The 16,599-nt window shown below is 41.8% G+C and overlaps 1 protein-coding gene across 1 annotated transcript in view; it reads right to left on the bottom strand.

Moving 5' to 3' along the window:
* DNAH14 (dynein axonemal heavy chain 14) overlaps window positions 1–16,599 on the bottom strand; it is a 451,367-nt gene that overhangs the window by 165,014 nt on the left and 269,754 nt on the right. Inside the window, 5 exon segments of the mRNA XM_065401478.1 lie at window positions 4,490–4,618; window positions 8,118–8,314; window positions 13,045–13,127; window positions 13,744–13,876; window positions 14,844–15,002. Coding sequence (XP_065257550.1) covers window positions 4,490–4,618; window positions 8,118–8,314; window positions 13,045–13,127; window positions 13,744–13,876; window positions 14,844–15,002 — 701 coding nt within the window.

The raw sequence follows: 16,599 nt of genomic DNA, 5'->3' as shown, positions 1-16,599 counted from the left end.
TTTTTAAGATCTCACTCAGTTCCTTCTAAATTTCAACAGTGTCAGCAATAAAACAGCTATTTCCCTGCATTTTGTTCAAGGCTATAGAAATAGGCTTCAGGGTACTCAGCATGTGTTCAACATTTCTCTTAAGCCAAATGTTGAGAACTTTGGCTGTGACAGTGCCATCTAATTTTTCACAATTTTGTTCACAAACTGTCATCATATTAGGCCAGTTCTTGATATAGTGCTCAAAACAGTCCACTACTGACTTCTATTGCACATCTTGTGGGAGAGTTAGCTTGGTTCTTCTCACTTTTTTCAGAGCAGCTGCTGCAAAGTAGTTGTTACGGAAGTATTTTGCAATTTCAACAACATTAGTCTTTATTTCTGGAACACTGAAGTCTTTGGCTAGGAGGTGCATCAAATGAGCACTGCAACCGTAAGTTATTAGCTTGGGACTCTCTTCACTCTCTTCTAAATAATTTCTTCTCATCTTGGATACATTTGCAGCATTATCTGTGACCAAGCTGTGTACTAGACATTTGAATTTTTTTTCACAGTTTGTTATAGCTTTTACTGCTACTTCTTGTAAGTATTCTGCTGTGCGTGCATTTCCTGATGTATCAATTGTTTCTGTAAGGAAGACATTCCCTTCTTCTGTTGTCACACAAGCACATACAACAGGATCATTGTGGACATTGCTCCGCCCATCAAGACTCAGGTTAATAATTTTACCCTCTAGACCTTTTGCACACTGCTCAATTTCTCTTTCATACACTTTATCCAGCAATTTGCCTGCAACGTCTGCTCTGTTGAGTGGACTGTATCCTGGTCTTAATGACTGAACCATGTTAATGAAGTGTGGGTTCTCAATCATACCGAAAGGAGAGCTTGTTGCATAAACAAATCGGGCAATTTTTTCATCAATTACCTCTTTTTGTAAACTGCTGGTGTTCTTATCACAAACTTATCTATGGTTGTTTCTGGATGATGGAGTTTTTTTCCCCTTTTTGCTACAGGTGATATACTGTGGCTATGTGACATACATGACATGACTGAAACACTATCATTGGCAAATAACTCTGAAACTAGAAAATAATGGTGATCTTGAAGGTGGATAGTCTTCAAAATCCTGTATGTTGAGGATGGATTCTCCTAAACAAAATAAGTCAATGCAGTTATTTAATTATTATTACCATCTGCTCATTTAGTATTACTCATTGTATTCACTGACACTCAGTACTACTTTAAAGGTGAAATTGTAAAAGGAAGAGCCGCCTATTTCAGCTATTTATTTTTTATCACAACTGCATCTAAAATGATAGTACCATAGAGTAACAACTATATTTTTTGCTCAAACATGAGAATTCAAGAATAGTCCAGAAGGAAGACAGGCAGTCCTTAAGAAAGAAGTATGAAATAAAAAAATTTACCAACCTGAAGATCCTGCATGTTCAGACATGTTCCTTTCATCATCTTCAACACAGCTTCCTCCAGAGAAGGAACACTTCTCATGATGTTGTTTCATTTGGGCAACCAGGCCTTGCATTTCTTTGTTGCACTGTTTGCATTTTGCATGCATGCCTGTCTTACCCATATGTAGAGGAACTTCTTTAAAATATTCCCAAACTGGGTCTCTTTTACGGCCTGCTGCCATTATAGGTTTTCCCTTCTAGTGAGAGAATGGTATGGTAGATCTCAAATCAATGAAGGCTACACTCAGAAAGACCTCAAGACTTCTATAATATGCTGCTCAAACAGTTTTACTTTTGTTTCTACTGCCTGCCCCTCCCTTCTCACATTTATCTCCAGATTTCTTCTTATTCAGATCTATTCCACCCCCAACGATCTTCTATTCTTTGAATTTTTTGAAACTTTGCACTTTTAGAGAGAGGTAAAGGATTGACTCTGTGTACACAAATTTGCAGAGGGACAATAGGGTTGAGGTTTGTTATTTCTCACCTCTCTATATTATTTATTTATTTTAAAAACATTTTTGCTGTTAACAAGCATGTTATCTCTGGAGACACAAATCCACAGTTTGAGAACTGCAAAACTAAGCATCTCTGATGGTATCTTCTAGACTGAGCACTGAGTCCCATTGGGCAGATAGAAAGATTAACCGAAATAATCTACACAGAAGCCCCTGGAACCCCATAAAATTGGGTCCCTAATCCATGAACTATTGGAACTCATTTACAAAACTTTTCTTAAACATTACATGACTATATTGTCATACTATAGAATTAGAATTTATAATCCCTATTCCATGATGAGATATCTTTGAGCTATAATGTATCTTAATTAAAACCATCTTTAGATAGGTTTTTTCCTCAAAAAGCATTTTATCAAAAAAATCCAATTTAAATAAAAAAAATCAATTTTTTTTAAAATCATTGATTTTTATCCATCCTGCTAAAGAGCATGGGGTCAAAGGAATCGGCTTCCAACAGACCACTACCATACTGGCAGGACCGAAATTACCTTTACATGGCTGATGGCCTGCTTTTGAACATCAGCACATTCTTCTCTCTTTGGAATTTCAGAAAGAGAAACTCTCCAAAACCCATGAAAGACACCAAAGTATAAACAACTGCAGAGCCTGAGCACAACAATCCCTATGGTGGCCTGCCCTGAGTAGGCAAATACAGACTTTAATGGAGAGCTGTGAAGTATGTAACAAGGGAGAAAAACAATCACCAGAACCATTACTCTCTACAAAGCTATCTGCTTTTGTCACAGTACGACACGACCCTCTTATAAGCAAACTAGTGAAATGTGGTCTAATGAAATTACTATAAAGTGGGTGCATAACTGGTTGAAAGACTGTAGTCAAAGAATAGTTATCAATGGTTTGTCATCAAACTTGGAGAGCAATTCTAGTGGAGTCCAACAGAGGTCAGTCCTTGGTCTGGTACTATGGAGAATATGCTTATAAAATTTGCAGACAACACCAAACTGGGCGAGGTTGCCAGCACTTTGGAGTAGAGTAGAATTAGATTAGAATAGAATTCAAAATGACCTTGACAATTTGGAAAATTGGTCTGAAATCAACAAGATGAAAGTCAATAAAGAAAAGTGCACAGTACTTCACTTCAGAAGTAAAAATCAAATGCACAACTACAAAATGCAGAGAACAGACTGGATGGTAGTTTTGCTCTGGAAAAGCCTTCCAAGGGAAGTTGTGGAGTCTCTATCATTCGAGGTTTTTAAGAACATGCTGGACAAACACCTGTCAGGGATGGTTTAGGTTTACTTGGTCCTGCCTCAGTGGAGGGGCTTGACTTGATTATTTCTTGAGGTCTTTTTCAGCCCTACATTGCTATGATTTTTTGAAGGAATTTTGAAAATGAGATGATGAAATAAAAATCTGGCAGCATCTAAACTTCAAGGCTTAGCACTGAACAAAAGCACTACCTGAACTAAGCCAGGGAACAAAATTTGGCTCAAAAGCTCTCAGACATTTGGAACAGTTCAGATTGTAGCAGAAACTCTCAGATCCTGACTAGTGGAGACCCCAAAAGGACTTATTTGGGGGACTTGAGTTCATCTTCAATACTTCCCAGGACAACAGAGAATCTGGGACCTGAGCCCTCGCCTTCACAGAGAACTTCACACACATGGGCTGGAAGATTGATCAGGCCCCCTCAGAGACTTGATCTTTAGAATATTGCTCAGGACTATTTAAACTGAATTGATAAGGGACATATAAGTGCAAATAATTTTAAGGAATTCAATGTTTATTTTGAATTCTAGATAGACAGACAGACAGACAGACACACACACGCTGGTTGGTTATAATTTAAGTTTTAATCTTTTATTATAAAGAAAGGGAAATGTGGAGTGGTATGGAGTTCCTGGTCCTCCACAGTTCCACAGTAGACCATGATGAGTTGCATCGGGAGTTTAATAAAGAGAAGGACTTCTTGGGTCAGGGAGTTCTCTAGTTCCTGCTTAATGCATGGCACCCTAAGCGTAAGTCCTGACACTACAGAAAGAAGAGACCACAAGACCTGAAAGCAGTGGTGATGAAACAAGGTTCTGAAGAGAGAAAGATCCTCAGGAGAGAGGGCAATGCCAAAAGGAATGTAAGGATACAGGGAGGGGAGATCTATCCAGCTGAAGCAAGGTATGAGCTGAAATGAGATTTTTAAAAATGGTGTATGCATTTTTAATTTCATAAAATGTAATGTGATCTATTTAACTAGAATACAATAAAATCGTATTTTCTAAATAAATTCTAGTTAAAATATTCTTTTAAAATTTTTCTTGCTTCTTAAATCAGAATTAAAAAAAATTCTAGTCCTTTAGAACAACCAATAAGACACATTTACAGCTCTCCCCATCCCTCCTGGAAAACTCATTTAAATATACTCCATTGTTATCAGTAAGCATAATATTATCATAATATTAATATGAAATGGTTAGTAGCCCTTAGATTTAACTTAACTTGCTCTTTGCAGAAGATTAATTAGAACTGATAAAAAATCAGAAATCCCTACTGTACCTTCCATGCAAGTTGCTTAGTGTCATAAAAACCTCCTAAATCTAAAAACTGTCTGATTGTTTCAAGTGGTGGCTGGGCACCATACTCCTCTGGTATTGGCATATTCAGATCATCAATAAATATTATCACCTGTGAATAAATATAACCACATTAGAAACCATATCTGAGTTATGTTAAACTTAGCTTTACTTATTATTACAGAGTATTAACATGAAGTGACTGTGTTTTAGGCACATAATTATGACCATCTACATTGTTTTTTTTTTAATCTAAAACACACATTAATTAGTGTACTTGCACAAATGACCTAGTATATGTCATTATATGAGCAGCTCAGATGTAAACTGCAAGGTACAGGAAGCTGTTATATCTCATCCAAATGGAAACAATGAGAATGCTTTAATATTAAGAAACATAGAAAGCATAAGAATGATCATACTGTGTCAGATCAATGGTCCATCTAGCACAGTATCCTGTCTTTTGACAGTGGACAGTGCCAGATGTTTCAGAAGGAATGAACAGAAAAGGACAATTTATCAAGTGATCTATCCCCTGTTGTCCAGTCCCAGCTTCTGACTGTCAGAGGTTTAGGGGCACCCAAAGCATGGGATTTCATCCCAGATGATCTGCCTAATAGCCATTGATGGACCTGTCACCCATGAATTTATCTAATTCTTTTAACCCAGTTATACTTTTGACCTTCACAACATCCCCTGGCAACGAGTTCCACAGGTTGACTTTGTGTTGTGTGAAGTACTTCCTTACGTTTGTTATAAACCTGCTGCCTATTGATTTAAATGGGCGACCCCTGGTTCTTGTTATGTGACAAGGTAAATAAGACTTTCTTATTCACTTTCTCTACACCATTCATGATTTTATAGACCTCTATCATATCTCCCTTCAGTCATCTCTTTTCTAAGATGAACAGTTCCAGTCTTTTTAATCTCGCCTCATATGGAAGTTGTTCCATATCCCTAATCATTTCTGTTGACCTTCTATGTTCCTGCTCCAACTCTAATATATCTTTTTTGAGATGGGGTGACCAGAACTGCACGCAGTGTTCAAGGTGTGGGTGTACCATGAATTTATATAGTGGCATTATGATATTTTCTGTCTTATTATCTATTCCTTTCCTAATGGTTCCTAACATTCTGTTAGCTTTTTTGACATTGAACAGATGTTTTCAGAGAACTATCCACAATGACTCCAGGATATCTTCCTTGAGTGGTAACAACTAATTAAGACCCCATAATTGTGTATGTATAGTTGGGATTCTGTTTTCCAATGTGCATTACTTTGCATTTATCAACATTGAATTTCATCTGCCATTTTGTAACTCCCTTTGTAACTCTTTGCAGTCAGCTCTGGACTTAACTATCTTGAGTAATTTTGTCTCGTCTGCAAACTTTGCCACCTTACTGTTTACCCCTTTTTCCAGGTCACTTCAGAATATGTTGAACAGCAGTTGTCCCAGTCTATACCCTTGGGAGACCTCATTATTTACCTCTCCACTGTGAAAACTGACCATTTATTCCTACCCTTTGTTTCCTATCTTTTAACCAGTTATTGATCCATGAGAGGACCTTTCCTCTTATCCCATAACTGCTTATTTTGCTTAAGAGCCTTTGGTGAAAGACCTTATCAAAGGCTTTCTGAAAGTCCAAGTATATTATATCTGCTGGATCACCCTTTTCCACATGTTTGTTGACCCCCTCCAAGAATTCTAATATATTGGTGAGGCATGATTTCCCTTTATAAAAGCTGTGTTGACTCTTCCCCAACACATTGTGTTCATCTGTGTGTCTGATAATTCTGTCCTTTACTATAGTTTCAACCAATTTGCCTGGGACTGAAGTTGGGTTTACAGGACTGTAATTGCTAGACGCGCCTCTGGAGCCTTTAAAAAAAAAAGTGCTACATTAGTTATCCATTAGTCATCTGGTACAGAGGGTGATTTAAGTGATAGGTTACATACCACAGTTAGTTGTTCTGCAATTTCATATGTGACTTCCTTCAGAACTCTTGAATACCATGTGGTCTTGGTGACTTATTGCTGTTTGATTTATTAATTTGTTCCAAAACTTCCTCTACTGACACCCCAATCTGGGACAGTTCCTCAGATCTGTCACCTAAAAAGAATGGCTTGGGTATGGGAATCTCTTCATATTCTTTGCAGTGAAAACCAATACAAAGAATTAATTTAGATTCTCCACAACAGCCTTGTCTTCTCTGAGTTCTCCTTTAGCACCTCAATTGTCCAGTAGCTCCACTGACAGGCTTTGGCAGGCTTCCTGCTCCTGATTCATTTAAATAAAATTGCTGTTATTTTTTGTCGCTTTTGCTAGTTGTTCTTCAAATTCTTTTTTGGCCTGCCTAACTATACTTTTATACTTGACTTGCCAGAGTTTATGCTCCTTTCTATTTTCCTCAGTAAGATTTAACTTCCAATTTTTAAAAGATATCTTTTTGTCTCTAACTGCCTCTTTTACTCTGTTGTTTAGCCCTGGTGACATTTTTTGGTCTTCTACTTTTTTTTTTTTTTTTTTTTAAATCTGGGGTTTAAAGCCTCTATTATGTTTTTTTTAAATTTCCATGAAGGTTGCAGGCATTTCACTCTTGTAACTGTTCCTTTTAATTTCAATTTAACTAGCCTCCTGTGGAGTTCCCCTTTTTTGAAGTTAAATGCTATTTGTGCTGGTTTCTTTGATATCCCTCCCAAAGATGTTAAATTTAATTACATTATGGTTGCTATTACCTAGTGGTTTAGCTATATTCACCTCTTGGACCAATCCTGTGCTCCACTTAGGCCTAAGTCAAGAACTGCCTCTTCCCTTTTCAGTTCCAGGCCTAGCTGTTTCAATAAATAGTCATATTGCGTGAGATCATCCCTTCCCACAATAAAACCTGCAGGAAGCAGGTCTAGGAAAGGAAGTCACTCCTTCTTCCACAACTGCACAGGGCCAGGCAAACTACATTTGACTTTACAAATAATGAGAGGTTTCACAGCTATGGAAGAACATGCGAGGAGATTAATACTATGTATTTTGTTAGTTCCTATTTGGATTTTTAAAACAGTTATTGTAATGTATTAGATTTGTGGATGGTGTCCAGAGGGGAGGCCAGGGTGGTGGCCAGCAATGGAAACAGCGACAGCTCATTGTCAGAGATTCATTGGCATAGTCAGCTAATTGAGTAGGCTGGCTAGCTGGCTGAAACATCTTGGAAGCTTTGTATTTATTTTTGTAGCTACTATAACATTCATAAATGAATGGGATTGAATAAATAAGGTTACCAATACATTACTTATTAAGAATACCTTATCCCCGAATTCCTGCCATTACATATGAAATACTACACTAGTAATTGAAAAGAAGCACAACAGTAACAGATAAAAACAATAATCCAAACAGCCTAATACACACATTAGAGAAACAAGGGGGATGAGGTAATGTCTTTCATTGGACCAACTTCTATTGGTGAGAGAGACCAACATGGCTACAACAGTATTTAACAGTAGTTAGACAGACACACTTTTGAAATAAATCAAATAGTTCTGTCAATCTTTTTAGTGCTTATTTTAAGCTCTGTCGGCATTTTTATGCATTGGTAGAGTAGAACACTGTTTTACCTGTTTGGATTTTGGTGCACCAAGAGTATCTTTACTTTTTAGTATTAATTTCTGACGAACCCATGCCTGTATTTGGGCAGCACTGGTGTGGGCACCACACTGTATTGTGGAAACTATAACACTCTTGATTCTTTCAGATGATGAAGCAATGTCACCAGTTTCACTTGCAGAATATGGCCCCTTCGTTGACTTCAAATCTGTGTCATATACAAAATTAAGGGTCAGAATGATATCTGATCAACAGTGGATCTACTCTCCTCACCATTCTAAGATGCTATTAATATTGCATACTGTTATTACAGCAAATATTTTCTTTTCATATCACTACCAAAAATAAAAGTCAAGTCAAAGTGCATATTGTCTTCATATTAGTGTGGTATTTTAAGCATTGCCAGCATTTTTAAGCATGATAGAGTGGAACACTGTTTGGATTTTGGTACAATTCAAATGTGCTTCTACGATTTAACAGTAATTTTATAGTTTTGAATTCAAAGCATCTCTTTGCCTGTGTATCTTAAAAAAGCATATTTAAAACATAAGTTAAAAATGTTTTCTTCTCCTGAAAGAGATAAAGGAAGTTTACTGCTAAGCTACTGTGTAAAATATATAAATTATTTATTCAAAAACTGATTTTCCAAATGTAGAGATTACATTAAAAAATTCTTAACTGTGGAAGAAGACCAACAAACCAGCTAATTCTCCACCAGAATTACTCATGCCTGTGGTTCCCAAACTTCAGCAACCCGAGGACCTCATTTTGATTTAAAATGTTTTGGGGAGCCCCAAGCCCTCCCACTCAGCCACAGGCCCCACCCCTACTCCACCCATTCCCCCAAAGCCCCACCCCACCTCTTCCCACTCCCCACTCACTTCATTCCCCCCTCCCTCTGTCACTCGCTCTCCCCCACCCTCACTCACTTTCACCAGGCTGGGGCATAGGGTGACCAGGTGTCCGGTTTTCAAGTGGAACACCCGGTCGAAAAGGGACTCTGGCGGCTCCAGTCAGCACTGCTGACCTAGCCATTAAAGGTCAGGTCGGCAGTGCTGACTGGAGCCGCCAGAGTCCCTTTTCGACCAGGTGTTCCGCTTGAAAACCATTAAAGGTCAGGTCGGCAGTGCTGCGGCGCTGAGACAGGCTAGTCCCTACCTTTCCTGGCACTGCACTGTGCCCCAGAAGCGGCCAGCAGGTCTGGCTCCTAGGTGCGGGGGGCATGGGCCTCCGCACGCTGCCCCTGCCCTGAGCACTGGCTCCACACTCCCATTGGCCAGTTTCCAGCCAATGGGAGCTGGAGGGGCAGTTCCTACAGGCGAGAGCAGTGCACGGAGCCTCTTGTCCCCCCGCCGAGGGAGGGGGAAATGTAGTGAGTGGGGCCAGACCCTTGGGGAAGGAGCGGGGCAGGGGTGGGGAGGTGGGGCTAGGGTGTTCAGTTTTGTGCTATTAGAAAGTTGGCAACCCTAGTGGGGTAGGATTGCAGAAGGGGGTGCTGGCTCTGAGAAGAAGTTTGGGTACAAGAGGGGGTTCAGGGTGCAGGCTCTCCGAGGGAGTTTGAGTCAACGGGAGCTGCGCAGTTGGTGCTCAGGGCAGGGACAGCACGCGGAGATCCCTTGCCTCCCCCACCCCGAGGGGCTGCAGGGATGTGCCGGACACTTCTGGAAGTAGCGTGGAGCCAGGGCAGATAGAGAGCCTGCCTTAGCCCTGCTGCACCACCAGACTTCTAGCACCTAAAATTTCCCGGTTTGGCTTTAGTAGCCTCTGGGAGATAGAGCTGTTCCCGAGCACGCAGGCACCGGGAGGGAGGGGGAGGAGTTGATCAGCGGGGCCCACGGACCCCTTGGAGTACCCTCGTGGACTCCAGTTTGAGAAACGCTGACTGATGACGTATTTTCAGTTGTATATGAAGAATGAAAAGCTGTGAATAGCAACTCTACTGAATTGTGACAGAGAACACTGAAACTGGATATCCATTCTAGCCTGTATTCACCACGTTTCAGATAGCAGCCATGCACATTTCTGGAATTAGAACTTGACAACCTCAAAGAAATTGCAAAACAGGTAGCAGTTTTAGTAGAAGAGACATTCCAGAACCCTAGAGGAAATGTGCTGCAACATTACTTAAAGCTGAGGGACATGAGTGACTTTGCCAAATGCTGCATTTGGTGGTGCATACTTTTAAGGTGGTGGTATTTTACATCCTCAGAACTCCATAGCCATAGTGTCTCTAACCTTCCATTTCAGGTAAGGTTTTTGGGAAAGTTGTAGTGAAGCACCTCCTATGTCATCTGGAATTCTCAGATTTATTTGATCTGTAATAATAATCCCTGCGTCCAGAGAACATTATGGAAAATGATACAATCTTGCTGGCTGATAATTTCCTTCTAGCAATGGACAACAGTCATACACATTTTTTTAGATCTTTCAGTAGCACTTGATACTGTTAGCCGTGAGGTTTTATTGACTTGTCTGTGAATCATGCTGGGATGGATGAAATTACACATAAGTGGTTCCATTCTTTTTTGTTCCTGCACAGTGGTCCAAGAACATGTTGTTGGGCAATTGCCCAGTTAACTGCAGGGCTTTCTAATGCATGGCTGCTCAGGATTATTTTCTGTCATCCCTTCTATTCAACATTTATGTGAAGTCATAGGAGGAGATAGTGAAGAAGTTTACACCTAGTGCAATCAGTATGGAGATGACATGCAGCTTGACATCTCAAAAAAAAAAAAAAAATGCGCAACCAGTGCACTATATGAACTTGATGACCACTTGGAAGTTACACCTAGTGCAGCAGTGCTTAGGAGAGTACGGCACAAGAAAAATACCACACAAACTGTCCAAACACTGCACTAAGTTCTTGTTCACTTCTAGGTGCAATTTAAGATATATAATTCCCTACAAGATTTATTTCTTAGCTATCTCCCTGTGCTCTGTCAAGACACCTGAGATCAACCAGCATGCTCTCACTGTGATTCCCCATATATATTTGAATATCTAAGGGACTAGAGCAGGGCCACATCTGGGTGGGGAAATTGAATGCAGGGCTATGAATGTAGGACTGGGGCAGGGGGTTAGCGTGCAGGGTGTGAGAGGGGGTGTGGTGTGCAGGAAGGGGCTCAGGGCAAGGGGTTTGGGTGCAGGAGGAGTGCGGGGTGTACGACAGGGCTCAGGGCAGGGGTTGGGGTGCAAGAGGGGGCTCAGGGCAGGGGGTTGGGGTGCAGGAGGAGTGCGGCAGGAGGCTCAGGGTGCAGGAGGGGTGTGGCAGGGGGCTCAGGGCAGGGGGTTGGGGTGCAGGAGGAGTGTGGGTGTACGAGGGGGCTCAGGGAAGAGGTTCGGGGTGCGGGCTCCGGGCTGGCGCCACTTACCTTGAGCAGCTCCGGGGTGGCAGCAGCGCACAGCAGGGCTAAGGCAGGCTCCCTGTCTGCCCTGGCCCCGCGTCGCCCCCAGAAGCGACCAATGGAAGCTTCAGGGGAGGTACCCGCAGGTGAGGGCAGTGTGTGGAGCCCTCTGCCCCCCCCGCCCCAGGGGCCGCAGGGACATGGTGCCAGCCGCATCTGTGGGCGACGCGGGGCCAGGGCATGCAGGGTGCCTGCCTTAGCCCCGCAGCGCCACGGGGTTGGCAATCCCACGTAGTTTGCCCATCCCTGGACTAGAGGCAGGAATCTCAGTGCTAGATTTTACTTCCTCTGTTAGTCCTAAAGAAAGTAAGCTCGTTGACTTTCAGCTCAGATGGTGCATGGCTGATCTATTTAACCTGGCTTTTGTGTGAATGAGTGATTGTGGTCTTTATTTCATCCCTGCGGGTGAATCTACTATAGCAGTGGTTCCCAAACCTGTTCCGCCGCTTGTGCAGGGAAAGCCCCTGGCGGGCCGGGCCGGTTTGTTTACCTGCAGCGCCCGCAGGTTCGGCCGATCGCAGCTCCCAGTGGCCGTGGTTTGCCACTCCAGGCCAATGGGAGCTGCGGGAAGCGGCGGACAGCACGTCCCTCGGACTGCGCCGCTTCCCGCAGCTCCCATTGGCCTGGAGCAGTGAACCGTGGCCACTGGGAGCTAGGGTGACCAGATGTCCCGATTTGATAGGGACAGTCCTGATTTTTGGGTCTTTTTCTTATATAGGCTCCTATTACCCCCCACCCCCTCTCCCGATTTTTCACATTTGCTGTCTGGTCACCCTACTGGGAGCCGCGATCGGCCGAACCTGTGGATGCGGCAGGTAAACAAACCGGCCCGGCCCGCCAGGGGCTTTCCCTGCACAAGCGGCGGAACAAGTTTGGGATACACTGTACTACTGCATACTTAGATAAATTTTAAATAAATACATTTTTGTGCTGTATATTTCTTGGAAATTTTATATAAGTGATCAGAAATATCTTTATAGATGCACTTCGATGCAAAATCCAAAAGACTTTGCTGAAGTCTACTTGCATTTTTCAAACAGATTTTCACACCAATAAAATGTAACAACCACACACATAGTTTACAAGCTTTGTCCCTTCAATCAAATTGAAATAAAATAGTGATGAAAAGCTTGGTTTATTTTGGTGTCACTCATGTAGAAGCTTATCATGGTTTGAGTTCTTGAGCTAATTTTGATGCCTGTATTCTCAGTTCTGCTACCAATGTCACATAAATATTCAAATGTTTATATTTATAATAAAAGTACAGTACTAGGATAGAGCTTGCTACTAATTAATACAATTTTACAGTCATTTTTAGTTGTGAAGGCCAGATTATCAGACAGACTTCAGCTCAACCTCTTTTTCTGCAGGTACAGTTTGCACCCACAGTTCAAATGGTTAGACAATTAACTGGGATCAGATGTTGGTGTAATTAACTGCCCCCAACATTTTGCTCCAAAGTTTAATTAGAGATGCAAAATTATTCCAATAAAATTGGTCCTAAAACCTTTTAAAAATGAATGTCATCACATACCCAAGTCTCCAGGTGAGGGCCACACTGTCTTCTGAGCATCTTGGGGCATATCAAATGTTAGGTAACTGGAATTCTTTAACATGCTGATCAGGAAGACACGAGTAGGAAAAAACACAATTGATTTTTGTAACTTAAGTGCCATAAAGAAATAATACAGAGTAATGAAATAAATCTTTTTTCTTCAGGATGAGAATTTATACATTGTTATTCAAAGTGCCATTGTGAGAACTATATCAACATTTTTCAGGTACTTCTCCTTTTGGTATTGAAAATAGTTTGCTCTCAGTGAAGACTATTATTACTTTTTAAAAAAAGTTTAATTTAAATTTTAATACATTTTTCAATCTGGCCACATACAAAATCTGGAAAATTTCTCATTACATGAAAAACAGGGTTTTTTAAAAATGTAAACTAATGGAATTTCACAAAACTCAAACAAATTCATCTTTGAGCTAAGAACAAGCATAAGTTATTTTGGCTAAAATATTACTTTTTTCCAGAAAGTTAAAGCACTTGAAAATGGGGGTTTAAAATAAAAATGCTGCCTCAACAGCACTATAAGTATAGTATAACTTACCACAATGCTATAATTAATGTCTATTATTTATTCATTATCAATCCTAAGGAAAGTTTGACTGTATTACTTCCTATGATATTAAATACTGATGGAAAATGTGAAACTGGAAAGTCATCTACAACCTTGCTTTTTTAATTTCATTATGTAAGACGACATCTCCTAAAATTGTTCCTGATTTTACAAAGAATCCCCCTTGTTTCTGAAGTCTTTCAAGCATATTTTGAATCATGGCAGTCTTCCCAATACCAGAGTCGCCTAAAAAAACCCAAAGACACAGAGAATGGAGACACTTAAGCTCAAATTTTCATTAATAGGCATGGCAAAACTGTGTGCCAAAACATGAATTCATAATCTGCACACTATTACTGCTATTGCACATGTTAAATCACTGCTTGTTTTATACCTTTCAGTATTTTCTTAAATATACAAACGAGAAAAACTGATAAGAATATTATGTTTTAGAAAATGCTGCCACAGGGGAGCTGCGATGTTCAAGTTGGAATGTTTTCATTCTGTGCATGAGAGTACTCCTACCCAAGCTATGTCTGTTTTCAGCTCTCTCTTAACGGACAACTTAAGACCTGAAAGTCAAAGATTACATTCAAGTGTAGCTTTAGATTATATACTATCCCTACACATGGGGAAAAAGGAGCTGGGAAAGCAACAGGAGATACTGCAGATTCAGGAGTGAGTTTAGGGCTCATCCTCACAGTTTTTCTGGAAGTCAATTAATCAAAAGCTGTTCGAACGTTCTATTCATGGTTGCTATTCATCCACCATTTTGCTAAATGCTTTTTGTTGAGAACGGCTTAAATCCCATCATCTTTCTGTGGGACAGATTCTGTCACCATCACTGACATTGAGTAATACCTTTTGTGAGTAGTCCCACTGATTCTAATAGGGTATTTTGTGGAGTAAGGTACTACTCGACATGAGTAAGTGCGACAGAATCGGATACTGGAAGATTCGGATACCATCAGTCCTTTCTTATGCATATGCTATATATTAGGTGTCAACTTATACTATTTTCAGCTTTTCCTATGTGGAGAAGGGGTTAATAAAGTATTAAATAAAACTTATCAAACAAAGCAAACTAGGCTAAAGGGAGTAAATGGATAGGAATTCCTATGTCTGTATTTTGTTTAAAATCTATTTGGATGTGAATAATTTATTTAACAGACTACAGTATTTTCTTTGTTTTAAGAAGTTAAGAGTTTGTTACCTGTGATAAGTACTGGATGTTTATTCATTAAAAGAAGGCTTGTTAGAAAAGAATAGCAAATTGTTTCCATATTGGGTATAAGCTTTAGAGTATCTCTTCTTCCAGGGTTCACATCTTTATTACTCCCAGATCTCAGGGAATCAGAAAACGATGTAGTCTCTGAATAAAAAAATAGATTGTTTACTTTTAATTTCTGATTTTTTAATCTTTGTATTGATTAAGGAAAGGACAGTTACCTGTTCCGTAACTGGCGTTCTTCGAGATGTGTTGCTCCTGTCTATTCTACAGTAGGTGTGCGTGCTCGCCATGTTCACCGGTGCCAGAAGTTTTTCCCTTAGCAGTACCCGTAGGAGGGGAGCACCGCTGTGACCCCTGGAGTGGCGCCTCTATATCGCGCTATAAGGGGAGCTGCGCACTCCCCCCACCCTCGGTTCCTTCTTGCCAGACAACTCCGACAGAGGGGAAGGAGGGTGGGATGTGGAATAGACAAGAGCAACACATCTTGAAGAATGCCAGTTACGAAACAGGTAACTGTCCTTTCTTATTCGAGTGATTGCTCCTGTGTATTCCACAGTAGGTGACTCCAAGCTATATCTGATGGAGGTGGGTAGGAGTTTAAAGGTTAGCGCGATGGAGTACCACCCTACCAAACCCGGCGTCATCCCGTGCTTGGGAGACGATTGCATAGTGCGAGGAAAAAGTGTGGACAGAGGACCACGTGGCAGCCCTACATATGTCCTGGATAGGGATGTGGGCTACATAGGCGGCCGACGAGGCCTGCGCTCTCGAAGAATGCGCCTTTATGATAGGCGGCAGGGGAACCCCTGCCAAGTCGTAACACGTGCATATGCACGAGGTGATCCAGCGGGAAAGGCGCTGGGTGGAGACTGGTTGCCCTCTCATATGCTCGGCTGACGCAACGAACAGTTGCGAGGATTTCCTGAATGGCCTGGTTCGGTCCAGGTAAAAGACCAGAGCCCTACGTACGTCTAGCGTGTGTAGGCGGCATTCCTCGTTGGAGGAATGGGGCTTAGGACAGAGTACCAGTAAGAAAATGTCCTGATCCATATGGAAGGCGGAGACCACCTTGGGGGGAAACGCAGGGTGTGGAAGCTGGACTTTATTCCTATGGAAGACCGTATATGAGGGTTCCGAGGTCAAGGCCCTAAGCTCCGAGACACGATGGGCTGAGGTGATAGCCACCAAGAATGCCACTTTCCAGGACAGATGGGACCAGGAACATGTGGCCAAGGGCTCAAAGGGAGGACCCGTGAGGCGGGATAGCACTAGGTTCAGATCCCATTGCGGGACGGGGGCCCTGGCGTAAGGAAATGTACGGTCTAGTCCCTTTAAAAAGCGGGAGGTCATCTCATGGGAAAAAACCAAGTGACCCTGCACCGGAGGGTGAAAGGCTGAAATGGCCGTTAAATGTACCCTGACAGAGGCCGGAGCTAGACCTTGGGTCCTAAGGGACAGGAGGTAATCTAGAATAAGTTAGAGGGATGCGGATGACGGGGAGGCGCCCCGCTCCCCCGCCCACCTAGAAAACCTAAACCATTTGGCAAGGTAGATCCGTTGTGTAGATGGCTTCCTGCTCTCCAGCAGAATTTGTCTGACATCCTCCGACCACCTTCCCTCCTCCTCGTTTAACCATGGAGCAACCACGCTGTCAAGTGAAGCGCGGCCAGGTTGGGATGGAGAAGGCATCCCCTCTCCTGGGAGAGGAGATCCGCGTGGAGCGGCAGCCTCCACGGGG

Source organism: Emys orbicularis, chromosome 3 (assembly GCF_028017835.1).
Source record: "Emys orbicularis isolate rEmyOrb1 chromosome 3, rEmyOrb1.hap1, whole genome shotgun sequence".
NCBI classification, from domain to species: domain Eukaryota; kingdom Metazoa; phylum Chordata; order Testudines; family Emydidae; genus Emys; species Emys orbicularis.
The sequence above is the reverse complement of the archived record's forward strand: the minus strand, read 5'-3'. Positions and strand labels throughout refer to the sequence as shown.